Here is a 25,870-nt window from a genome sequence, read left to right as displayed (position 1 = left end):
GCTGTAGTCCGGAAGTTGTCACCATGTACCGCCCATCTGTAGTTTTCGCTGTTGTCGATGCGTGGTACAACTCGTGATGTAAAAAATGTCAATATTATTTAATTGAATATTATTAATTTAAGGTTTATGGGCTACACTTGAATCACTGGGAGATACTGGAGCAACGTCTACACAGCGTAATACATTTCACTCGCAAAAGGGAAGTTACAAATATATTTTGTATAACTTATTATAACGATCGACCGTTTCTCCATATACATGGCTTAATATTAATTTAGCTTTTAACCTTTGACTTTAATAAATGGCTATCCATCCACTGTTTTAGATACAGCGCATGACAAAAGCCTCAAACAGATGTTATTAATAGTCACACACAGGTAAAGACAAAAGTTAGACATTTTGTTAGATTAAAAATTATTAAGAGATACTCCAATATACATTTTTAACATAAAGTTTTCGTTTTATTTGTTTACTTTTAATACTATTGATTCTCTTCAGGCAAGAAATGACATCTTATACTTGTTAATGAACAAAATATATATAAACAGATATAGAAGACAGATTTATAAAGGCAGACTGATATTATATATTACAACATATATGATGAATATAAAATTAATTATATAATTAAATCTAATGTATAATTCATATGATTCTATTCATTATTATGAGTAGCATAATATCTGAGTTGGAGTGTGATCAGTCCTAAGGATGTTGCCAAGTCTATGAACCATTGGTTGCTATTAATAGTATGCGACAGAAGGCAGAGGACCACGTGAGCTTGCCTTTCTGCACTTCCATTGGCAGTCACTGTTAAGTCTATATATAACAACACAGGGCATCAAATTAAATATGAAAGGATAGATCAGAAGCAAACTGTGTCTTTATAAGGAGCCTTTCAGCTATTTTTTACGCTTTCCTGCAATTGTTCATTGGTTTGGCGATAGAGAAGAAATAAAGCCACATACATGACTACTGAAATGAAGAAATATTAAAATCAAAACATCCAAAAAGCATGTAAGTCCATAACTCAGATTCAAGACCTTTTGGTATTGAAGCCATCTTTGGATAATTGTAAAAATATACAGTGGTCTTGCCACAGTGAAAGCTCTCTTGCATGTTCATTTTATTTCTTACATGCATGTTGACCTATCAACCTTAAATGTTATCAACATATCAACTTATATATGTTCATGTTATAGGTCAGCAGAGCAGCACCCATGCTCTTTTCTTTGCCTTTCCACCTGTCCAGATGACCGTGATGTGTTCTGCACAATGTATTTCACAATGGATGTCTACAACAAGTATGTATTCCTCTGGTATTCTGTACTTTTATATAACTATTTGACTGAAAAACTACAGCATGTCTGTTATTAGTACTTATCACATCTTACAATTTTTCCCTCTTGAACTTTGGATTCACCTCGATATGCTGTAAATATAGAAACAGTCCTTGTGGTGGCGCCAAAGTCTGGTCAGTGCACAAGACAGCCACGAGCACATGCGTATAAGGGCATCCTTCTTGTGTTTGACTGTGTAGGTGTCATCTGATAGCCCCTCCCCCATCTGATTCTGTGTGGTGCTGATGCTGAACTGCCCATCACTGAAGGACGGAGGAAGATTTTCTCCTCTCTCTCATAAGGTCCAGTCTTCCTGTCCGTCTTGTCATTAAGTGCAGGATGGCGATGATCTGGATGCAGACAGAGAAGGTGGTTGTGCATGAGCTACAACGCCGACTGAGCAATGTCGCTCACAGCATTGGTAAGGAATGTATATGAGTCTATGTGTGTCTGCATACAGGTAGTAAATAGACGGTTGCAGTTCTGAAAATGTCTCTACATACTTGACTGGTTTTGGATAGGTCTAACAGTTCTTATTAGCAATCATTATTCATGTTTTAAACATGTACATCAATTGAGATGATCCATGTTGCTTGTTTTGATTATAAATATTGCTGTTTTGCTAAATGTGACAAATGATTTTTGTCTCTTTTGTCTACAAGTAATCATGATAGAGAAGCTATTTACCAATAGCTTTGAGAAATAAGATTAGAATTTCAGACCTGCAAAGTTTGATGTTAACAAATGAATACAATTAACATTTAAATACTAATTTATTATTAGTATTTATTATTGGTAATGAACCAATAACTGCTTAATATAATGGGCATTGGAAATTATATTTATTGTATATGGCTACAAGCCTCTGTAAAAGCCAGTTGAACTGAATATCACAGATATGTGTAAACCCTGTTTTCCCAAGCAGGAAAGAAATTACCAAACAAATGGCATGCAAAACGAAAAGAGGGAGAAAGAGAGGGAAGTAAGAACTTAAAGGGACACTCCACTTTAAAAAAAAAAAATGATAATTTTCCAGCTTCCCTAGATTTTAACATTTGAGTTTTACCATTTTGGAATCCATTCAGCTGAAATCAGAGTCTGGCTGTACAACTTTTAGCATAGCTTAGCATAATCCATTGAATCTGATTAGACCATTAGCATTGTGCTAAAAATAACCAAAACCTTGTTATATTTTTCCTATTTTCAACTTGACTCTTCTGTAGTTACTTCATTTACTAAGACCGACAGAAAATTTAAAGTTGCGATTTTCTAGGCAGATATGGCTAGGAACTATACTCTCAAACTGGCATAATAATCAAGGACTTGCTGCTGGAGGCGCAATGATATTACTCACTGCCCGAAAATAGTCCCCTTGGTTACTTTTAATAGCAGGGGACTATGTTCAGGTGCTGCATAATATCAGTGCGCCTCCTGCAGCCATGTTACAGCAGCAAGTCCTTGATTATTTCGCCAGAATGAGAGTATAGTTCCTAGCCATATCGGTCTAGAAATTGCAACTTTTAATTTTCTGTCGGTCTTAGTACACAATGTAACTATAGAAATGTCAAGTTTTAAATAGTAAAAATATTGAAACTCTTTGGTTATTTTTTAGCACGATGCTAATGGTCTTATCAGATTCAATGGATTATGCTAAGCTATGCTAAAAGTGGTACCACCAGACCCGGAGATCGACTGAATGGATTCCAAAACTGTAAGAATCAAATGTTAAAATCTAGGGAAGCTGGAAAATGAGCATATTCTCAAAAAGGTGGTGTCCCTTTAAGATTTAAATATGAAATTTGTTTTTGGGTAATGCAGAGGTAATTTACTGTAGATTTAAATGTATGTTATTTACTGGCAACAGTTTGTTCAAAGTTAAATGGGCATTAAACATTAACAAGTTTTTATCTTTACAGAATAAAACTAAAATGACACAGCCACGTGCAAGGCATTGTGGGAACCAAATTTGAAGGAAAAAAAACATTTTGGTTCCCCAAGGATTTCTGGTTTCCCTAATGTTTGCATGAGGCTGTTATTAAAAAGTTTGATTCTGTAAAGACAAACTTGTAAATATTTAATATTCATTTAACTTTGCACAAACTGTTGCCAGTAAATAACATACATTTACATCTAAGTACGTAACTGGCAAACAGCTGCATGACTGAATTTTTTAAACATTATCTCAATTTATGATCGCTGTTTCACTAACATGTAACAGCATCCTGACCAGTCTGTATCTTAATGAATGCCGTAAATAATTCCTGGATTTCTTATATTCAGAAGAAAGAATCCCTGAGAGATTTCTGCTGAAGATGACTTGACCAAAGTTTGTGTGTATGTTTGGCAGAGCTCACTACTGATTACAAAAACAGATACCATTAAAAAACTGTTTTCCACAATAGCAGAACAGTTTACTCTAGTAGTTAGTGCAGGCATTAGTAGTTTAGTTTATATGTTATGTAGCTACTTGCTGTATTGTAGTTTAAAATCTAATGATGCTAGTGATTTAAAGAAATGCTATAATATTTTTAAGAACTATGTAGCAGAAGTCAGGTATCAGGCGATGATAAAGGGCAAAGGTATGCTGAGGAAACTTGGAAAAAGGCGACCCAAGCAAGGCAGTGATTTTGGACTTCCTCTGGTCCCGCTAGGGCAAGTACAGAGTAAGTGACCGTATGCTAACAAAATCAACATCTTCAAAAGATGTTTACTTGGATTGTCTGCTTTTGTGTTGTGTGGTCCAAATATATGAGATCGCTCTGATTTGAAGTTTAAGACAAATGTTGTTGTTTTTTTAGTACAAAGTACTACAAGAATACAAATCTCTACAAAAATGAACATGGTTTTTATGATTGTTGAACTCTGATAGTTAGTTATTGCTACCTATTAGGGATTAACCCGTTGTTCTCTTCATTTCTCTAAATGTTAAAACCCCCTTGCAAGCAGCACATTTATTGTGATGTTGATTATTATGGTCTGAACTAAGTATGATTTTCTCGCTGTCTATCTATGTACATTTATACTCTATGTCTGCATGAAAGAGAGTATGGGAGCTACAGAGCCTGTTATCTAATTTTAAATGCTATCTGTTGATTCGAATGCTTGGTGTCTGAATTCAGTCTTATCTCTCTCCCCACTCAACAAGATCAGATCGTATTCAGATTCCTCTTATACCAGGGAGAAACCAAAACACTCACACAGGGTTTCATTCATTCATGGGTTGGGGGAAGGTAGTCTTTTGGGGAGGGGGTATGTGCTTGTAGACTCATTTGGGGCTGATTGTGCTGATCCACAGACATACACAGAGAAAACAAAATACAAAGGAAGTAGAGTTAGTTACAGGCAGTGATCCATCACTGTTATCATTTATGAAAATGTAGATGATGAAGGGAACCTGTGTATGTGTGACATCCGACCAGTCCACTCCAGGAAGTCTGGGTGTGGGGTGGGAATAAGAGAAAGAGAGAGAGAAAGAGAGAGAAACAGGAAGTCATCACTTGGTGCACCTGTGTCAGGTAGCTCATTTTGAAGTTGTTGCCTAAGGTTTCAAGACAAGTAGTGAGATACTGGCAGAACGAGCAAGAGAAAGAGCAACAGATTCAATGAAATAGGGGATGGAGGTACAGAACAGAAGGAGAAATGTATGCATTCCTCTAGCAGAGGTTGAAAAGTATTACAACTTTACCCGTTGTTGTCACTGGCTACACAGTAAGTGAGGACAGGGACTTTGTCTCTCTGCAATAGCATCTCTTTATTTGAATTGTTTGTCATTTGATTTTAATTTGTCAGTGCTGGTTAGTCCAGTTGGTTGTTGTTATTTGAGATATTTTATTTTAGTCAATGTGAGGTATGGGGGGCATTAGGAGGTGGTGAAAGATACGTCTGTTAGAACAGGTTCATATTGCTGTCATTTAAAAATGTGAAAAAGTGACTTTCTGTGTGAATGTGTGTGAACATCCTAAGGCGGTGAACCTGACCCCAGTGGGACAACTCACTTTTATTTTAGAAGAACAAAAGCAGGTTGTGAATATATATTCTGGCCTCTATTCATGTCTCATCTGTGGTTTTCTTTCAAGCATATAAAAGATAATGGCATGTAGGTGCTTTAAAAGATAAATTCTTAATCCTGCACTTAAAAAAACTTTTATATTGGCATGTTATATGCCAATATTAATCACTTTAAAAATGTTAACCTTAATAATAATAAGTAACTCCAGGGTCGTGAGGCCCAATTTGTATAGATTATACACTTTTTAGGAGAGATGTGCTACTACTTTTAAAACACGAACAAAATCTATAGATTTATGTTCATCGAGGGTGCTTATAGGAACCATGTAGTGACTTGCTAACCACTTTTGTTACCACAAGATACAGTAGCAATGACTTAAAGGGATAGTTCGGCCAAAAATGATATTAAACCCATGATTTACTCACCCCCAAGCTGTCCGAGTTTCATATGTCCATCGTTTTTCAGACAAACACATTTTCGGATATTTTAGCAAATGTTTTAGATCTTTCAGTTGATTAAATGTAATGTTACGGGGTCCACCCATAGTCCACGACCTTCAAGTCCAAAAAAAGTGCGTCCATCCTTCACAAATTTAATCCAAACGGCTCCAGGATGATAAACAAAGGTCTTCTGAGGGTAATCCGCGCGGTGTTGTTGTAGAAATATCCATATTTAAAACTTTATTAACGAAAATAAATACCTTTCGGTAGCGCCGCCATCCTAGACTCCTCTGTATTCTGGAGAGAGTATTAGCGTAGTGTACGCACTTTTCTTAGTGACGTATGACAAATTCGGAGGGCGGGGGCACAGAGCAGCAGCAGAGTAGCCTCCGTAGGCTGCGTAAGCTCTTATCCTGAATGTGGACGCGACTAAGATGGCGGCGCTACCGGAAGGTATTCATTTTCGTTAATAAAGTTTTAAATATGGATATTTCTACAACAACACCGCGAGGATTACCCTCAGAAAACCTTTGTTTATCATCCTGGAGCCGTTTGGATTTAATTTTCGAAGGATGGACGCACTTTTTTTGGACTTGAAGGTCGTGGACCCCGTAACATTACATTTAATCAACCGAAAGATCTAAAACATTTTCTAAAATATCCGAAAATGTGTTTGTCTGAAAGACGATGGACATATGCAACTCGGACAGCTTGGGGGTGAGTAAATCATGGGTTTAATACAATTTTTGGCCGAACTATCCCTTTAACCACCACTTACAATAACCTGGCATTGTGAAAGCACATTATGACCACCATCATATGTTGTGTTTTGGACACTGGTTTGCTAATGTTCCCTTTAGGCTTCTTTACTTCAGGTTTTAAAATCAATTATGCCTGCAGTCTGGTTAACGTTATGCCCATGTTTATTAATAACTATTTAAGATTATTTGTGTTTTCAGTTTATTTTTCTGTGTTTCTTATCCTGGGGTGAAGGTGGTGTGGTTTTGGTTGAGACACTGTAGGAAATCACCTAGTACTAATCTTTTTTGATCTTCTATTGACCAGAGCATGGGAACTGCTTTGGGCAAGATTCATCTGCACACTTGGTAATATACACCAGCTAAAGACACAATACATGAGGAAAGGCTGTAATATATTAGGGAGTGCAGACCCTATAGTCTAGAGCAATAAATCACTTTTGGCGTTTCAACTTTTTAACTAAAATAACAGCGATAAGATGATAAAGAGAAGGTGATTTCCAGTCAGGAATTTATTTATTTATTTATTTTGCTGAGATGCTTGCTTTAAACTTGAAGATTAAAGAGTGATATTATAGGATTAGTGTCAAACAACATGACAGAACTAGGACACTAGTTTAACATCATTTTTGTGTTTCTTTTCTGTGTGTGTTTGTTACAGATGAGATCATGCAGAAGGAGTCCAGTCCCCTCTTCGCTGCTGACATCATCACTGAGCTCAAAAAACAGTTTGCTTTCTTATCAGGTAACATTTGCTTACATTTACATTCACTTATTATTTGGCTAAATTTAGTTCCAAGGGGACAACAAAGTTGTTTTCTCGAAAGACCCACCGACAAGAAAATACACAATTCTCAAAACAGTCTATCCTAGTCATGAGTGCATAGAAAAATTGTCATGCTTCTTGTAGTCTCAAGTCCCCTGACAAATAGACCCTAGAAATCTCATGTCAAATTTGAGATATGAATGTAAATATGTCTCAGCAAATTCTCTTTATATTTAAATTATGTAAACAATGCTATGAACATTATTTTTGGTTATACATACTGTTATGCCCTGTATTCTTTCTGCTTGTATTATGGTACAAATGTTTTTCAGTACTCCGAATGCACACTATTCAAATTATCCAAGTGCTATTTTAAGTACATAACAGTGTATAAACACTACTAGACCTGCGTGAAGGCAAATGTATGTGTGAATTTGTTAGTCAAAATTCATCTCCTATCAATTCCTGCTTCTGTTTGCCAAAAATGTGTAAATGAATGATTTTTATACACTCTCAGAAAAAAACTAAAGTGTTAGGTATCTCAAATGGACATATAGACCTAAATAGATATAAGGGCCTGTTAGGACCTTTTTTAAGGATACCATCCCAGTGACAGCTTTTGTACCTTTTTTCTAACGGTGTTTGGTGTGTGAGGAGTGTTAAAAGCAGTCTGTTATATAATGCATGTACAGACACACACACACCAGCTTTGAGGATTTTATCTGCATGTGTGTTGTTTTTGCTGACAGGTGTGTTACCGTTAGACAGCACAGACTAGAGTAAGCGATGATTGCACAATCTCTCTCCTGTTGTCATGGAGACAGGGAGAAGAAGGCATGACTTGCCAAATTTATATTTTTGTCACATGGGGTTCTTTACCCAGTGGCTTTCTCTCTGTCTGTCGCTGTTATTCTATTTTATCATTCCTGTATTACATCCCAAATGTTGTCACCATGCATCTCCCTCTTGAATTGAAGCGAAGTGAGACTAAAATGACATTTTTGTCACACTTTATACATTATGTTAATAGTTTGTTTCCTTGAAAATCCTGAAAACAGTAAACTATTCGAGCATATAACATTATAATATTTCAGCTGGTTTTATTTATATTGTGGTGTAGTTTGGTGAGGTATCACAGGGGAAATGTTATTGTTCAGACGTCGCTCCTTTATAGCTCAGGAGACTTGATGGAGTTCTCAGTTGTGTTTCATTTATCAACTTTGTCCCCAATGTTTCTCCTAAGATTAATTGCTTCTGAGAAATAAAAATAGAAATAAATAAGACAATTGTTAAAATACGAGTATTGAGCTGTAAGAATTGTATAGAAAAAATATTAATCTGAATTTGGATAAATTTGATGAGAAATTTGATGAAAACATCAATAGAATTAACTTTCGATTGCAGACTGGCAAACAAGGTCAGTTTGTGATGTTAATTGCGAGTTCTGTGTCTTTTTCTCGAAGACATTTCTGATACAGGAGACTAAAGCAAGTTTCCATTTGTTAATGTTGATGTTAAAATAAATGTCATTAATAGGTCTCATTTGTGATTTTTCTGTGTATTCAGGATCAGTAGGTTGCTCGTTGGACCCCACAGGCCATGATTCATAAGTTATCATTAATGTGGTTAAGGCTCAAAACATATTTTTGTGAAGAAGAAAAAAAACGGTCTCTGTCGCAGCGCTCCCAAATACCTGTTGTTCAGTAGCAACAGTGCACCATATGAAGACTGATGGCATACAGGTGTTGTGAGCAGGTTTTCATTGGCTTGCCTGTGTGCTTTTTTCAGATCTCATTTGATGCATGCCAACACACGACAAAGCACACCACCGGTGACGGTGTCTGTTCTGACGTACACGGTTCTCTGTGAATTATTGCCCCCTGCTGCACATACAACAAACTACAGGAGCCCAATTTTCATCTCTTTCACAAGACTTTCTTAAGATGTAAAATAAATCTTTGGTGTCCCCAGATTATGTATGTTAAGTTCTAGCACAAAATACCATATAGATAATTTATTATAACATGTTAAAATTGCCACTTTGTAGATGTGAGGGGTTTCCTTAAAAATGCAAATGAGTTGATCTCCGCACTAAATGTCCATGCCGTGGTTGTATGGTGCAGATTATTGGGCATTATTATCCCCTTCTGACATCACAAGGGGAGCCAAAATTCAATGGCCTATTTTTTCACATGCTTGCAGAGAATGGTTTACCAAAACTAAGTTACGGGGTTGATCTTTTTCACATTTTCTAAGTTGATACAAGCACTGGGGAAAAAGTCAGTTTTCATGATATGTCCCCATAAATCTCTATTTTTTTCTATTTCTTTAATTTAGGGGGAAGAGGACAGGATGGTAGCCCTATTATTATCTTCCCAGAATTCCCTTCATTTTGTGAAATTGAAGATCAGGACTTTCGTAATGTTCTCACCTACCTGACAAGTGTTCCCAGGTAAACATAAACAGATACGCTTATGTCTGTTATGAATCATATATGCTGAGCAGTTAACATGTATATGTGTCTTTATCAGTCTTAGTGCAGCGGGTGTGGGCTTTATCGTAGTGATTGACAGACGTCGAGATCGATGGACTTGTTTAAAGGGGACGTTATTGCGTATCTCAGTAAGTCTAACTGCCTCCGAACTGCCTTCTTTTAACTTTATGTACTATACAGACATACTTTCATTGTCTTTCTTCATAGTTTCTCATTACAGATTTTTAACAGCTGGATAGTTTTTTGACTGAAGATTAACTTTAAAGGGTCAAAATCTAGCATACACAAACACATACAGCATTTCTATTGTACTCTGCACAATAACTATAAATTATCTAATCTAAACAAACAAACAGTATATGTGGTTTGGGAATTAATAATATTTTATTTTAGTGTTGTGGGATTATTTTAGTGCATATTATTTACTGTATTTTACCTTTCTTGCTTGTGTGCTTATGTGTAATGCATTTTTGTTTGCGTGTAGGGATGGTTTCCTGCTAATCTTCGGCTTGTCCTGGTGTTAAGACCCAGTGCCATACTGCAGCGGACGCTGTCTGATGTTATCTTTAAATTCCACAGAGATGACTTTAAGGTGCCGGTAAGTGACCTGAATTCTTGTTGTGTATAAAATGCACACCTGTGTGGGATCTTGTTGTGCATAATGAAGTCTATGTGTGTGTTTGTGTGTATCATAGGTCATCATGCTGAACTCAGTGGATGATCTACACTCTTATATTGAGCGGAGTCAGCTGACACAAGAACTTGGTGGCTCTCAAAACTACTGTCACAAGACCTGGATATCACATCGCACCGTAAGAACAAACATCAATCGGATAGATCACAGGGATTGTTCACCCAAAATAAAAATTCTCACCATGCAGAAAGAGAAGTCTAGAGGGCTCTATGTCATTCAGTGAATGTGAATGAGGACCAAGAGCTTTAAAGCCCTAAAATAGCCTTAGATTGGTAGTCCCTATGACTTCTGTGATATAGCCTATTCTGCTAAAGTCATAAAAGAATAGAGTAAAACTTACTGAAGATCCCTTACCTAGAAAACCTTTCCTAGAAAATTGAAATCACACTTGAAATCTCTGATCCCCATTCACTTTTATTCTCAGACAAGAGACATCATGTAGGGCTACTGGATGTTCCCCTCGTTTAATAATTTTTGTGTTCCACAGAATTTTCTTTTTGGGTGAACCATTCCTTTAGCACAGCCGTGTCGCACTTGTAAGACACAGCTGTAATTATGTATAGAGTAAAAACCACACAACATATTGAAAGTAACACAATGTACAATCATTAGCATCATGTGCATTTACTGTCTGTTTTCCATGTGCCTGTAGGATCTTGAAAGCTTTGCTGCATTTGTGAAAAGGATGGCTCACAGACTGCAAACGTTCGGGAGGGAACTAACAGAAACAGAACATCCAAACAATCTCCTAACAGCCAGCAATCTGCTGAATACACACACCAGCAAGAAAGAGAGTTTGAAAGTACAGTATTTATAAAAACACTTCTCAAAGCTTTCAGTATGTGCCAACTCAATGCACCTTTAAATTAATTGCTGTGTCGAATTGCACTGTGTAACTATTAGTAGGATCTCTTGACAAAAATTGCAATATAATATACATAACTATATTTTCAGTGATGTATAAAGATCTTGCAAAATGAACGATATTGTTTTTATTACCTTAAAACAGTGTTACTTATTGCACCGCATTTGGCTCAGCAACTTTAATTTGTGGCTCGCATTTAATCAATAATTTTTGTCTTTTGCTCCGGACGCTAACTTTGTTAGAAAACCATACCCATTATATCAAGATGCACCTCGATAAGCGTGTTCACTTGCGAATAATTATGTGCAGCGTTGCATAAAATTAAGAGAAAGGTGGCCCCCTAGTGGTTCGGGGGGCACTGCATACGCATATTATAAGAATGCTTAGCATTAAAGCAACACTAAAGAGTTTTTGCTCTTTGCCCGCCCTACAGGTTAGAAGCGTAATTGTCCATTACCCACTGTTGTAAATACTGCAGCATAGCTGGCTCTGATTGGATTGTAGGTCTGCCGTAAAGCAAGTTTTTGTAGTTTTCACTCGAACTACAGGACCGCGACCCGACGGTTGGAAACTTCTTTAGTGCGGTTTTGGCCGATAGAGGGCTGCAAAGCGAATGTGAGAGTGCCGTTCACCCTGTTTCGAGTGGATGAACGACTGAAACTGTTTTGGAAACTCTTTCACCGCCAGCGTTTTTAAAAGAAAGTTGCCAGCCAGCGCCAGCGTTTTTCATGATTTTCACAAAAGTTGAATGTCTTCCAGAAAATGTTCTTCTTCAAATATATAAACATACAATATAGCAAATGAAAGAACAGACCCTCTGCTTTCAAACAAAAAAAAATGTTTCATCCTACCTTCAGTGGTTCTTTTGTAATCAGCTTTTGAATATGGGTAGGTTTCTCCAAAAACACCACATTTTGAGCAAATAGCAGAGATAATTCCATTTTTTGACGGACTTTTCATAGAGATCCCATTCAGAGCGATCTTTAAAACAGACACGGACATGCAGCAGCTTGCCATAGGGCAATACTTCCGGGTTTAAAAAGTTGCGGAAGGTGAGGTATCACAGGGGAATTGGTATTGTTCAGACATCCCCCCCCTCATCCCTGCAGCCCTGCAGAATAAAAAAGATGTGTTATTTGGTAACATGCAGGAAATTTATAATTTTCACAAAAGGTGAGCACCATGTGATAGAGCGACAATCAGTTTCTCATAATAGCGGTATTGCGGAAAGACGGAAAAACTCGTCATTGGCGGGGAAGCGCTTTCTCTTGATTGAAGAGATATCTCGTCAATGGCGGGGAAAGAGTTAAAGGTGGGGTGCATGATCTGTGAAAGACAATGTTGACATTTAAAATCACCTAAACAAACACGCCCCTACCCCAATAGAATCTTGACCTTCTTTTGATAGACCTGCCCCACATATACGCAACCCAGGCAATGATGTCGGTTAGTAGACATGCCCCTAACTGCCCCACATGGAAAAAACATATATAAACATATATGTTTCAATATAGGTTTTGATATAAGTTTTACATATATGTGACATATATAAAATTGGCCGTTTTCCTATATTATATGTACATATATGTACATATATGCACATATATGTTAACCTATATATTGGTAAAATTATTAAAATCTGTAGCTGCTAATAAATTAAACATAAATAAAGGTCCAACCAATGACAGTCTGCACCTGCAGGAGCCAGGATTCAAACCTCCAACCTTCCGATCACAAAAAAAATGCAATCCCACGCGCCACTGCTGGGATTCGAACACCCAACCTTCCAATCATTAGACAACTCGCTTTACCATCTACACTACTGTCGCTGTTAAATAACACTGAACAGTAGCTGTTAAATTAAACCATTTTGTTATACATGTCCTAGACAGATCTTGTAAATGTTTTAAATGTAGACATCATAACTTTATTTAATAATTCACATAATTTATGGCCTGTATATGCACATATGTGCACCTCAATTTTGCATATATGCAGCATATATATTATCATATATGGGCATATATCCTGTATATGTGCAGCATATATGTGCATATTAGCTGCATATATGTTTCATATATGCGCATATATGCTGCATATATGCAGCATATATGTGCATATAAGCTGCATAAAGGTTTCATATATGCACATATATCCACATATAGGTTCTTTCCATGTGGGGCTGATTGGCTACAAGTGTGTTTTGGTGCTTGACCCGACTCCCTTTTCCAAAGCAGTTTTCAAAAATTGTGCACCCCGCCTTTATGGGAAATCATCTTGTCTCAGTTACAAATTTGACTGGTAAATGATAAATAATGATTCACAATTGTATTTATTGCATTGCAACAGATTGACAGATTGATAAGCAGGCATGTTATTTATGGCTGGATGTAACTTTTTTTAAATAGCTCTCCTATTGACTCCATGTTTCTATAGTAGCCCTAAACGGAAAAACTTTTCTATAGAACACGTTTTGTTACTCGGTTGTCTCAGACGATGACATGTTTGTCCTGTGGAAGCTACTGTAGCTTTACTATGCGTTTCAAAATGGTGGGGTTAGCTGTGGACTGAACCATTGGTTGCAATTCACAATCTCACTGCTACAATCTACACGGTGGACCTTTAATTCTTCATTGTTGTCTTTTTAGGAAGAGATGGCAGGAGCTCTTAACCTAGGACGTAAACTTTTGGAGAACATTAGGGAACCTGTGCGTAGAGATCCAGATAGTAGTCTGAACCCTGATCAGCTGGAAAACCTTGCTACAGTGCACAGGTGAGTCTGGAACTTTCTGACTATATAACACACCTAGACATATCTATACATCCTTTAAAGGCGGGGTGCATGATCTATGAAAGCCAATGTTGACATTTGAAATCACCTGAACAAACACGTCACTACCCCAATAGAATCTGGACCTTTTTTTGATAGACCCGCCCCACACATACACAACCCAGACAAAGATGTTGGTTAGTGGACACGCCACTTACTGCTGATTGGCTACAAGTGTGTTTTGGTACTCGGCCTGACTCCCTTTTCCAAAGTGTTTTTCAAAAATCATGCACCCTGTCTTTAATATCTAAAAAATGAACGGAATATAATGAAAAGTGTATTATCACACTAAATGTATTATTTTGTTTTATGGAATATAAAAGATGGTTGAAAGCTTTTAACATTTAGTCCTTCGTCATTCGCTTATTCTCTTCATCTTGCAGGCTGTTGTCTCAGTTAAATGAAAGCTCTACAGCATTTGATGACTTCTGGTTACAACATCAAAATAAGTTGGAGTTTTATTTAAATCTCTGCCAGTTTGAGCACAACTTTCAGCAGGTTTTTCTTGAAAGCATATATATATTTTGCATTTTCTTCTAATTGTCTTATCAGTGCAGTACAATATTTATTTCTATTTTATTTTATCCGTGCTATTGTAGGTGCGGACGGAGCTGGAGCAAGCAATAGATACGCTAAATGCTTTCTCAGATGTTGGAATAAACCACGCCCAAACAGAACACCTCCTTGAAGAGCTGACCAATCTTGAAGAAAAGACCTGTGTGAGTCTCTGCCCACTGAAAAATAAACACTGCATGTGTATACTCAGAAAGCATATGTTTAATAAACCCTGCAATAAATACTGTATATCTTGCACTTCTCTACAGGAAGTGCTGGACAGAGTTAGATCCCTGGTTGCTGAGGGCAAAGGCTTGATTGACAGCTGTCAGAATGTTGATGACAGCATTGCAGTCAAATGCAGTGAGCTTCAGACAGTTGGAGATAAACTCACAGAAAAGTTGAAAGACAAGAGGACCATGCTGACACGGGCTATGGAGCTACATGAGAGACTAGACATGGTGACTAAATAAATGTGAAATGTGCTGGGTCCTACAAACATAGGCCCAAATGGTGCGTTTGTGAATCAAACTTTTTGCGGTTTGACACTCCCTCCGTTATAAGGCGGGAAATGTTATCACATATCTAGCCCATCTGCAGAGCACAACAGTTGGGTATCATACACATTTAGTTTATCCAAGCTTTATACTACCTTACTACCAGAGACAGCTGAATTTATTTAAATTTCTTAGCTGGAAATTTTATATATGCAAATCCATAACACGGCCAGACATGCATTCAACACGTTTTTTCTTTTGCCTGCAGGTGTGTAAATGGTGCGATGATGGGATTTACATGCTAGCCTCACAGCCTCTTGACAAGTGCCAATCACAGGAAGGGGCGGAGTCAGCACTGTCAGAACTAGAGTGTTACCTGGAGACAGCCAATGAGAAACAGCAATGGGACATCAACACAGTTTGGCTTGAATATGAGAGCATTCTGAACACTGAACTCGGGGTAAGGCAATTTAAATATTTTAAATGTAATTAAATTGTAATTCTTAGACATTAGCACAATTAATTATTTAATAATTTTGTAAATGAATAAAGAAATCTGATTATTATAAGACTCTTTGGAATACTTTATTCTTATTGGTCAATCACATCGTATATGTGGTCATTATAGTAAGTACTATATAAACTGTATATATGTGTGTGTTACAGGAGCAGGTTAACCGTACATTTGAGAAGAAAGCCTCACTACAGGAGATGTTTGAGAGGAGGAGGGTTAGTCTAAAGAAACTAGCAGCCAAGCAAACACGTCCAGTACAGCCCGTCGCTCCACGACCGGAGTCACTCTCGTCTCCAGGTCTCTTCATACATCGCATTTATTGTCAAATTGCTTTTTCTAGGCCACGTGAGTGATGATGTTTTAAGTGGAAAAATGATTTAGTATTTGTATTTCACTCAGCTCACAGGGATCATGAGAACATCTGTACCAGTGATGACTCAGACAGAGTCTCTTGTAAACAAGTATGTATAACTCATCTTAACATTTCCACAATACTTTCAATAGATTTCTCTTGTTTCTTCAGAGAAAATAATCCAGTATGTGCAAAACAATATTTAGGATTAAATAATGATTCATTGTGCAGGTAAACTGTGATCAGGCTGACAGGAGCAGTCGCAATGCCTCTGTATCTGAACAGGAGGAAACTTTGGCTGTGCTTCGCAGGTAATTTCAAAGTCAAAGTTATAATCAATAGTGTACATATGGTTCGAATTTTGGGGGGATTAAAATGTCAACTATATGTTTTTTTCATTGTCATTGTATAAATGTGACCCCATCTGTGAAATACAAACTAAAGTGGCAAATACATACTCTATTAGCCATCAACCACCTGTTGTATAGTCATTAAAAGAGTTTCATTGTGTTTGTGTATATTGTTCACAGGCACGTAATGAATGAGCTATTGGAAACAGAGCGGGCATATGTGGAAGAGCTTTTGTGTGTTTTGCAGGTGAGTGCATACAGTATAGCATTTTTCCACTGAATAAGCCAATTTTTTATTTATATGCATAATAATTAAATATTATTCGGGCCATACCCTGCACTTTTATAGCAATATGCTCCACTGAAGCCCACTTGGATCGTGCAGGAAGCTTTGTGTTATAAACGTTAGTCTTACTAAAATCAAGTAAAATCTTTTTTATTATATGCCCTGTTAACCTCTGTATAAATATAAATGTGTGCTGCAGGGCTATGCTGCTGAAATGGACAACCCATCCATGGCTCCCCTAATCCCTGCAGCGCTGCAGAATAAAAAAGATGTGTTATTTGGTAACATGCAGGAAATTTATAATTTTCACAAAAGGTGAGCACCATGTGATAGAGCGACAAGCAGTTTCTCATCTATTCTCTTGTTTACATTTATTTATTTAGCAGATGCTTTTATCCAAAGTGACTTTTTTCTCTTATTCTCTGTCTCAGAATATTCCTAATTGAACTTGAGACGTATACTGACTGCCCTGAGCTGGTGGGACGCTGCTTTCTGGATTGGGTGAGTTTATTACAATTAGTAAGAAACCAAGAAGTGACATACTGTAAACATTATTATGAAGACCTGGTGTGAGTTTATTGTTTCCAGTGAGGCAAACATGTTTGTTCAATGTGATTTGTTTAGATGGGTGAGCTGCAGATATATGAGAAATACTGTCATAATAAACCACGCTCTGAAAGCCTCTGGAGGCAGTGCTCAGACTGCGCTTTCTTCCAGGTACGATCACATCAGCTATTTCAAATTGCAAACTATCATACTAGTTATAATATGCTGTAAATATATCAAATATACTCATATAGACTGTTTCATTGCGCGTTGTTGCAGTTACGCATCTGGATGGAACTTAAAGAGCACATATTTTATTGCTAAAAAACTTTATTTTGTGTATTTGATATAATATAATGTGTTCGCGTGTTTTATGGTTATAAAAGCACATTATTTTCCACAAACCGTACATTTTTGTAGCTTCAGATTTCACTCTCTTCCTGAAATGCATGGATTTGAAAAGCTTTGTTTCCCTGATTGGCCAGCTAATCTGTATGTTGTGATTGGTCTGAATACCTCTTACGTCAGCCAGAAACATGACGTTCCTTAGCATGTTTGAAAGATTTAGTTGCTAACAGGAGTTAACTTACAGGCTGTGAGTCCGAAGCAGGAGTAATTATGATAATGTCTGTCTTGTCTACATCACCAATCCCAGGAAGTAAACTGTTGCCTACAATCCGTGTGTTTGTTGTAGTACAAAAAAATAGATTTACATTGCAGACGATAACTCGTGTCATCGTTTACTTTGGGGTTTGTACCTTTTGCATTTCGTTAACATGTACTAATACACACATACACACCAACGGAAATTTAAAAACGTGAATTGGACAATAGGTGCTCTTTAATTTCCGGTCTCTGTTTCTTTAATGGTCTGGCTTTTGGCTAAACTGAACTCTGGGACAAATACCTCTCTGAAAATAACAAATGTTTTGGTTTCCTAAAGACGAGAAGTGACGGCATTCATGGATCACCGCTATGTGAAGGGATCCGATTTGTAGTCAACATTGTATACATTATATAGTAAACATTTTACACAGTAACGTTAGTTCAGTGTAGTTTTTGATACGCTTTAGTAATAATTTGAACTAAAGGTAATCTACTTATTGTTTATTTATCTTGTTATCAAAAACTACTACTCTACTCCAAAAGGACTCTGTTGTTTGTGATTCCTTGCGGAAGTTTACCAAAAGTTACTTTTGTTCCACAAAAGCCGTTTGTTTATGTTGTTAATGCTGATACCATCTATACTTCAACATTTGTCAAGTATACAGTGCAGTAAGCTAGAGAACACGTGTGACATACATTGTACCATTACACCATTAGGAGTGTCAGAGGAAACTTGAGCACAAATTGGGGCTGGACTCCTACTTACTGAAACCTGTGCAGAGGATCACTAAATACCAGCTACTGCTGAAGGTACTACAATGTGTGTGTGTGTGTGTGTGTGTGTGTGTGTGTGTGTGTGTGTGTGTGTGTGTGTGTGTGTGTGTGTGTGTGTGTGTGTGTGTGTGTGTGTGTGTGTGTGTGTGTGTGTGCGTGTGTGTGTGTGCAGATGTGATTATTCACAGTTTACTTCTGTAAATGTACATTTTAAAGGCGTCATATAGGTTGGTTAATTTTGAGTTTGATGTATTATGACGACAGCTTTTCCTATGTGCTATTGCCCCATCTATAAAAACTTTAGATGCACTGTAAATTTCAAATAGCATATTTAAATATGCAGCTGAGATGTTTTTAACAAGGTCACTGGTGACATCAGCCAATAATAGCTGGTTATACAGCATATTTTAGCAAAGATTATTCTGACAACCTGTCACACAGTGTGTTTCTGTAGCTCAGTTTGTAGAACAATGTGTTAGCAGCACAAAGGTGTTAGCAGTTAGTATATAGCTTGAATGGACTGTAAGTTGCTTTGAATAAAACATCTTGTGAATTAATAAACGTAAATGTAACATGTAATGCAGTTATTGCAATTAGGCTGTCATTGCATGTGTAATTTGTGGTCCCTGTAAATGTACAGTACTGGGCAAAAGTCTTAGGCCACCATGCTACAATTACATGTGTGGTATATGCAATTGTATAGTGATCATCATATATAATTATTTCTCATTATTACTCTTTATTAGAATACAACCAGAAAATACAGGAAATGTGTATGTAGTATTAAAAACAGTATAAAAGTTGAAGTGTCAAGTATTTAGGGTAAACTCCTCTTCCTCTTGAGCAATAGCAGGCAGCTGCAGGATCTCTTAAACCTAAAGGAAATTAAATCCTAATTTCTAATTCTAATCAAATGACTTCAGGACTTCAGTCTCTTCAAAAAAGCTTAAGATGTGTTTCGTGTCAGGAGAGGTCACACAAAATACTGACTGATGCCTGAAGAAGACATTTAGTTCTGAAAATGGTTTTGTTTTTAATTTTGTGTACATATTTCCTGTATTTTCTGTTTGTATCTTAATAAAAAGAGTGAAAAATAAATATGGATGGACATTAAAACTTTGCTAAAACAACAAAGCTGGTGGTGGTGGTGGCCTAAGACTTTTGCACAGTACTGTATTTCTATGTAATTTGTATGATTGTCAGAGAGAAACTAAAGACACCAATGTATGTGTTTTAGGAAATGATTAAATACAGTAAAGGCTGTGAGGGGTCAGTGGAGCTGCAGGCAGCTCTTTCATCCATCCTGGGCATCCTGAAGGCTGTAAATGACTCAATGCACCTCATCGCCATCACTGGATACGAGGTGAAAACATGGCGACGTGTATTGTTTGTAACAAAGCTAATTATTAAAGTGATAGTCTGTCCAAAAATAACAAGAGGGCTTGAGTGAGAGACCCTGCAGTTGGTCAGGCCCACCCCAAATACTGTGTAAGGTATGAGTTTGCATTGAAAGACTCTTTAGCTAATTGCCTTTTTAAAATAATTTCTACCAAATGTATGGTAAAATTAAAAATACCCATGACAGTTAAGTAACTTAAGTTGTTTCAGTTAAGTTAGCACTCTGATGCTACCTTATAATGTTACCTCCAAGCTATATATTCCTATAATTCCATACAGGGTAACCTTGCAGACCTCGGTCGACTGCTGATGCAGGGGTCATTCAGTGTATGGGCAGAGCATAAGAGAGGTCACGTGAAAGTGATGGAGCTTGCGAGGTTCAAGCCCATGCAAAGACACCTGTTCCTGCATGAGAAAGCTGTGCTCTTCTGCAAACGACGAGAGGAGAGTGGGGAGGGATATGAGAAAGCCCCTTCATACAGCTTCAAACAAGAGCTCAGTGTAAGTGTAGGGCATAGGGAGCTTCAATGACGTTTGCATACATTGTATATTTCCTACATATGTGAAGATCACTACATAAAAATCTGGTTATTCAAAGGGTTTGTTTTTCTCCTGTGTTTGGTAGATGCGTGCTATTGGAATAACAGAGCATGCTAAAGGGGACAGTAAGAAGTTTGAGATCTGGTCCAGTTCAAGGGATGAGGTTTACACAGTGCAGGTGAGCACAGTGTGTGTTTGAACAACATTTGTACATAAAAATTCTAATCTGTGACATGTAATGACCAATTTAAAAGAATTGCTTGTAAATCCAAGTTGATTATACTTAAAAATGTAAGTGCAAATGTCATGTGGCCCTGTAGGCTGCTTCTGAGGAGGTTAAGACCATCTGGGTGACAGAAATACGGAAACTTCTAACAGGTCAACTGGAGGCCTGCAAAGGTGTGTGGTTTGTTTGAAAACATTACATTATGTCATGCATTCTAGTTGGATTCATTCAGTCTAATAGATATCCTAAATCTATGTGCCGTCTAGAAGCAAGTCAGCAAAAAGCTCCTGATCAGGTCACCCACGATACCAGCTCAACCAACAGGTCACTATTCATATTCTCATCTACAGTTTTAAGACCGTTTCTTATGTCACAACATGACCACTGGTGAGAGGTGAATATGATAATGTGTTCCCATAGTTCAGTCGGTAGAGCATTGTGAAGGCAGCGCAAAGGTTTTCTTTCAATTCCCAGGGACACTCTTACAAAAAATGTATTGCTTAAATATAAAATTAAAGGGATAGTTAAAGGGACACTTCACCCATTTGCATTAAGCTTTGTATAGTTAGAACCCCAGTCATGTTTTTGAATGGTCATGCATCATTTCCTCAGAAATACAGATTTCAGTGTTGCACTTGCTTCTTTCAATGATGTAAAAAAAAACATTGAAAGTAGGAAGTCCAATATCTTTGTTGAGGGGGTGAGACTACAAATACCCCTTTTCTCGGTCAAATAGACACCAAATTCTAAATGTATGTTACATTTCGACTACAAATATGACGTACTTTCAATAAAGATTAATGTTTTTATGGGTGAAATGCTCCTTTAAGTGAGAAATGAAAATTCTGTTAGTATTTACTCACCCTCAAGTTGCTCCAAACCTCTATAAATGACTTTGTTCTGCTGAAAACAAACAAAGATATTTCAAAAATTGTTAATAACCAAACAGATCTGGGGCACCATTCACTCCCATAGTATTATTTTTCCTATGAAAGTCAATGGTGTGCCAGATCTTCATGGTTACAAACGTTCTTCAAAAAATTCTCCTTTGTATTCAGAAGAAATGTATACAAATTTTGAACGCATTTTTCTGTGAACTAACCCTTTAAGTTGCTTTTGATGAAAGCAAATGCACAAATTTAATGTAAAACGTAATGATAATTTCAGGAGTGGAGAAGTGGAGAAACAGAATACAGAAGAGGAAAAAAGCACAGAACCTGAAAACACTCTAGAACCTCGAATGACATGGAGAACAAAGGGTAAGTAATTAAAAGACGTTATCCTTGTATATTTCAAGCAAAAATAATCAATTTGTATTGGACTGTCCTTATACTGTCTTTCTCTTTGACTGTTTATAGGGTCTTGCAGGTCTGAGACAAAACCAAAACGACAGGATATCCGGAGTGACCCTACACCTCTAGGTGAACTATTTCAAAAAACTAAAGATAAACTTTTGTTCTTCATATTTGCTATCCCATTGGATTGAAACCCTAAAACAACATAGATGATTTTTAATACATTAATACACTAAAACACACTATAGTATCATGCAAAGCTTTCTTAAGAGTCAAGGATAGTTTACCCCAAAATTATTTTGTATTCTACTTAGATAAGCATTATGGCTTAAAAATAATAAACGATGACAGAATTTATTTTTTTTAAATATGCTAATCCTTCTGAGACCAATTGAGATAGGGATGTCAAGCAAACAATACTGATGTTTAGAGCCTGATCTCATGAGATTTCATCACATTTTACATTTTACGAGTTGGCTAATTCATAATCGTACAAAAACATACGATTATCATTAACAAAAAAAAGACTATAATGGAACCTGATCCCTATCCCCGCCCTTAAACCCAATGTCACAGGGGCCAAAGAAAATCATTAGCCACCTCGTAAAATACATACAAATATAGAGTTGATGTGTACATCTTAAATTTAAAAGCATTTTTAAAAATTAGACAGACGTACCTCAGTCCATGTGACATGCTGCTAACTAAGAACTATTCTGATTGGTTATTTCCTCTCAGAAACAGGGTCACACCCTGACTTGGGCGGAGTCAGGTGGTTCAGTACATCAAGCCTGTTTCAGAACCGTAGGAGAAGTGCACATACTGAGTACACACGTATGTGCAAATGCACACATAATTTTATAAATTGCTACTTGGGTAGCATGTTTTTGTAGATGGTATGTGTGTCTCATCTGATGTTTACTGAAAGGTGCTGACTTTTCCAAGCTAATGAACCACATCCTTGTCCTTAAAGAGATAGTTCACCCTAAAATGAACATTTTGTCATCATTTACTCCCTCTCATGTTGTTACAAACCTGTATAAATTTCTTGTTCTGATGAACACTAAGGAAGATATTTTGAGAAATGTTTGTAACCAAAGCGTCCGTGAACCCCATTCACTTTTATAGTAGGAGAAAATAATACTATGGAAGTGAATGGGGCTTACGAACATTTCTCAAAATATCTTCCTTCGTGCTCATCAGAACAAAAAAATTCATACAGGTTTGTATCAACATGAGGGTGAGTAAATCGAGAGAATTTTCATTTTGGGGTGAACTATCCCTTTAAAAGAATGTTCTGTGTTTAGTACAAGTTAGGCTGTATTGACAGTTTTTGTCAGCAAAAGATGTCAATATAGATCAATTTATATTGAATCCAGAATTATTTCTACATTCTTATAAACACACAAATACATGCATGCTCACTCTCTGTGGTCTAAAAAAGGGTCACTGGTCTGTCCCCTGTCTGTCATGGTGAGTTTCTGTTATCTTTACATGCTCCTCATTTACTGTACATGTTCACTTGTCCAGCAACACAAGCTCTTACAAACTCAAACTTTCTGTCTTTCTCCTGTCCTTTTCATTTTAATTATCTTTTTTCTTACACTTCCTTGTTTTTCTGTTTATGCTTTTCATAGGTTGGACTAAAGGATCTCTCTCGCTGGATGCCTCTATGGAGCATGTCGGATACTTTAGTGCTGAGGAGCAGGTGACCTCTGACCCCGAGGAGGAGAAGCAGGAGAAAAAGGTAGGCACGAGACTATGTCAGTTTTTCACTATTGGTCTCTCAGTGTGCAAATGGGAGTAAGTCTGAACTTAAGCATATCCGCTATTTGTTTCAGTGTGAAAATACACCACTGCCTGTGAGGACAGAGGAAGAAATCCAATGTTTTGAGGGGACAGAGGATCTTGAGAAATGAGAGATGTGTGTGTATATGTACACATGCAATCAATGTATAGCATAAACTGTACACTGTTTCATGCATATCTCTTAGATATGTTGGAAATTAGAGATATAAACCATCCATCATGTCAAGCAACAAGGTTTTAAGCTCACAAAAAAATCTCACAGAGCCTTTATTTTAAGAGTGACTCATTCAGACCCCCAGTGATTTTTTTCGCTGTGTGTCGCCCGTCTATTTCAATAAGGCGTTTCTAAATCTGGTTGTCATAAACAAATGAGTACCATCCACTCTAGTAACTGACGAGAGAAGGATGATGTGAACTCCACTGCTTTGCTCCTATTGTTTCGCTCCCAAAAATCGCTCATAATTTGCATAAAGTTAAACTTTTCTTAACTTTTTTTTGCGTCACTGGACCAGTGTTATGTAAATTACTCAAAACGTTTTATTAATAACTAGTTACTAATTACATATTCAATCATGTAATTAGATTACTCTACAAATTACTTTCTCCAAAAAGTATTTAATTACTTAAAAATTATAAATCTTATTTAGTAAATGATTCAAAGATATGCTTGAAACACCTCAAATAAATCATATAAAAATACATTAATTATTCTGGTCACACTTTTTAAGGGATAATTCTTACTATTAACTAACTATTAACTACTTTTGCCTCAATATAGGCTACTCCTAATTACTGCTTATTAATACTTAGAAAAGTAGTTCAATTTAAGTATTGGTAGGAATTGGGTAGAATTAAGGATGTTGAATAAGTTTTGCAGATTCAGGCATTAATATGTGCTTAATAAGTATTAATAAACAATATCTCAGTAATATTAATGCTAATCAGCAACAAGTTAATAGTGATAACTGTAAACTATGCTAGAGTGTTACCATTTTTCTTATTAACTTACCAAAGTATTTTAAAGTGAGAAGGATGCATAAAAACATACATTTTAACCTTAGACTTTAAATTTTGATGTTAAATCCACTATTGTATTATATACAATTGTTCTATAGTCCATACACGGTATTAAGTTTAATTACATCAGAAGTAACTGTAATTAAATTACTGGGAAAATAAGAGTAATCCTTTACTTTTCTTTTTCGACACGCACATCCGGTTGCCAACGGTCACTTTCACTTGTGTTGCCGGAAGTCACCAAGCTTCCATTGAAATTAATGAGATTGCGTCGTTCTGCTATTACTAGTCGCTGGGGGTCTGAATGAGGCATAACAGTCAATGAAATTCATACATGAACCTGAGCCAACACTTTACACTTTCTCATATAAACTGTGATACATGATTCATATCCCTTAAAAGTAATAGAGTTGTGAGAGTAATATGTGTCACAGTGATTGTGTCCATACTGGGATATGGCATGTCTATAGTCCTGTGAACTCCTATGTAAATGAATGTAACATTCAGTGTGTTAAATGCAGGAATATAGGACCTAAATGTAAAACAAGCATATCATATATGCATATGTAGTTTATGTGACTGTGATCACCCTGTGCCATTTGTATGTAAAATCTCTTTAATATTAAAAGTTGTTTTATATACGCATAAATTAAGCTGATTATTTTTTCTTGTCTTTTTCATTGTTTGTGAAAGGGAGGCCTTTTAAAGTTCACCCAAATATATCTTATAATTTACTCAACCTAATGCCATCCCTGAAATAAATGACTACATTTCAGTTGAACAAAATCTAATAAATTTACATTAAAATTACGACTTATATCTTTTTATATTGGAGCCAACATGGAAGCTTTAAAAACCACACACATTAAGTAATCCGAATGACTCTAGGTTATCTTCTGAAGTAAAACA

General features: G+C 36.7%; 1 protein-coding gene across 6 annotated transcripts; it reads left to right on the top strand.

Moving 5' to 3' along the window:
• The first annotated feature begins 201 nt into the window (after nucleotides 1–201).
• mcf2lb (mcf.2 cell line derived transforming sequence-like b) lies at nucleotides 202–25,627 on the top strand. Of its 6 annotated transcripts, none has more exons than XM_065251689.2 (32): nucleotides 202–1,017; nucleotides 1,203–1,304; nucleotides 1,541–1,761; nucleotides 7,209–7,292; nucleotides 9,651–9,765; nucleotides 9,845–9,935; nucleotides 10,292–10,405; nucleotides 10,503–10,619; nucleotides 11,154–11,303; nucleotides 14,015–14,139; nucleotides 14,580–14,694; nucleotides 14,796–14,915; nucleotides 15,021–15,212; nucleotides 15,517–15,708; nucleotides 15,915–16,059; nucleotides 16,162–16,223; nucleotides 16,346–16,425; nucleotides 16,645–16,711; nucleotides 16,950–17,065; nucleotides 17,182–17,251; nucleotides 17,375–17,467; nucleotides 18,620–18,712; nucleotides 19,914–20,039; nucleotides 20,354–20,575; nucleotides 20,700–20,792; nucleotides 20,935–21,013; nucleotides 21,107–21,164; nucleotides 22,008–22,099; nucleotides 22,199–22,261; nucleotides 22,874–22,969; nucleotides 23,773–23,882; nucleotides 23,977–25,626. In XM_065251689.2, exons 3-32 carry the CDS (start codon nucleotides 1,680–1,682, stop codon nucleotides 24,052–24,054), a joined length of 3,240 nt encoding a protein of 1,079 aa, XP_065107761.1. In that variant the 5' UTR covers nucleotides 202–1,017; nucleotides 1,203–1,304; nucleotides 1,541–1,679; the 3' UTR covers nucleotides 24,055–25,626. The 6 variants fall into 6 exon arrangements, with proteins under 6 accessions (XP_065107761.1, XP_065107762.1, XP_065107758.1 ...); XM_065251690.2 differs by having other exon boundaries at nucleotides 1,445–1,761; XM_065251686.2 differs by lacking the exons at nucleotides 202–1,017; nucleotides 1,203–1,304; nucleotides 1,541–1,761 and adding an exon at nucleotides 3,790–4,003 and having other exon boundaries at nucleotides 21,110–21,164; nucleotides 23,977–25,627.
• The last annotated feature ends 243 nt before the right edge of the window (nucleotides 25,628–25,870 follow it).

The sequence above is a fragment of the Paramisgurnus dabryanus genome, chromosome 15 (assembly GCF_030506205.2).
Source record: "Paramisgurnus dabryanus chromosome 15, PD_genome_1.1, whole genome shotgun sequence".
NCBI classification, from domain to species: Eukaryota; Metazoa; Chordata; class Actinopteri; order Cypriniformes; family Cobitidae; genus Paramisgurnus; species Paramisgurnus dabryanus.
This window is presented reverse-complemented; position numbering and strand designations above follow the sequence as displayed.

Bases quoted from the DNA above. Each gene is read 5' to 3' on its own strand.
- mcf2lb (XM_065251684.2), top strand. From the start codon at position 3,793: ATGTTATGTAGCTACTTGCTGTATTGTAGTTTAAAATCTAATGATGCT. The intron at 9,766-9,844 runs GTAAACATAAAC...TGTCTTTATCAG, and splicing joins TACCTGACAAGTGTTCCCAG to TCTTAGTGCAGCGGGTGTGG. The intron at 23,883-23,976 runs GTAGGCACGAGA...TATTTGTTTCAG, and splicing joins AGGAGAAGCAGGAGAAAAAG to TGTGAAAATACACCACTGCC.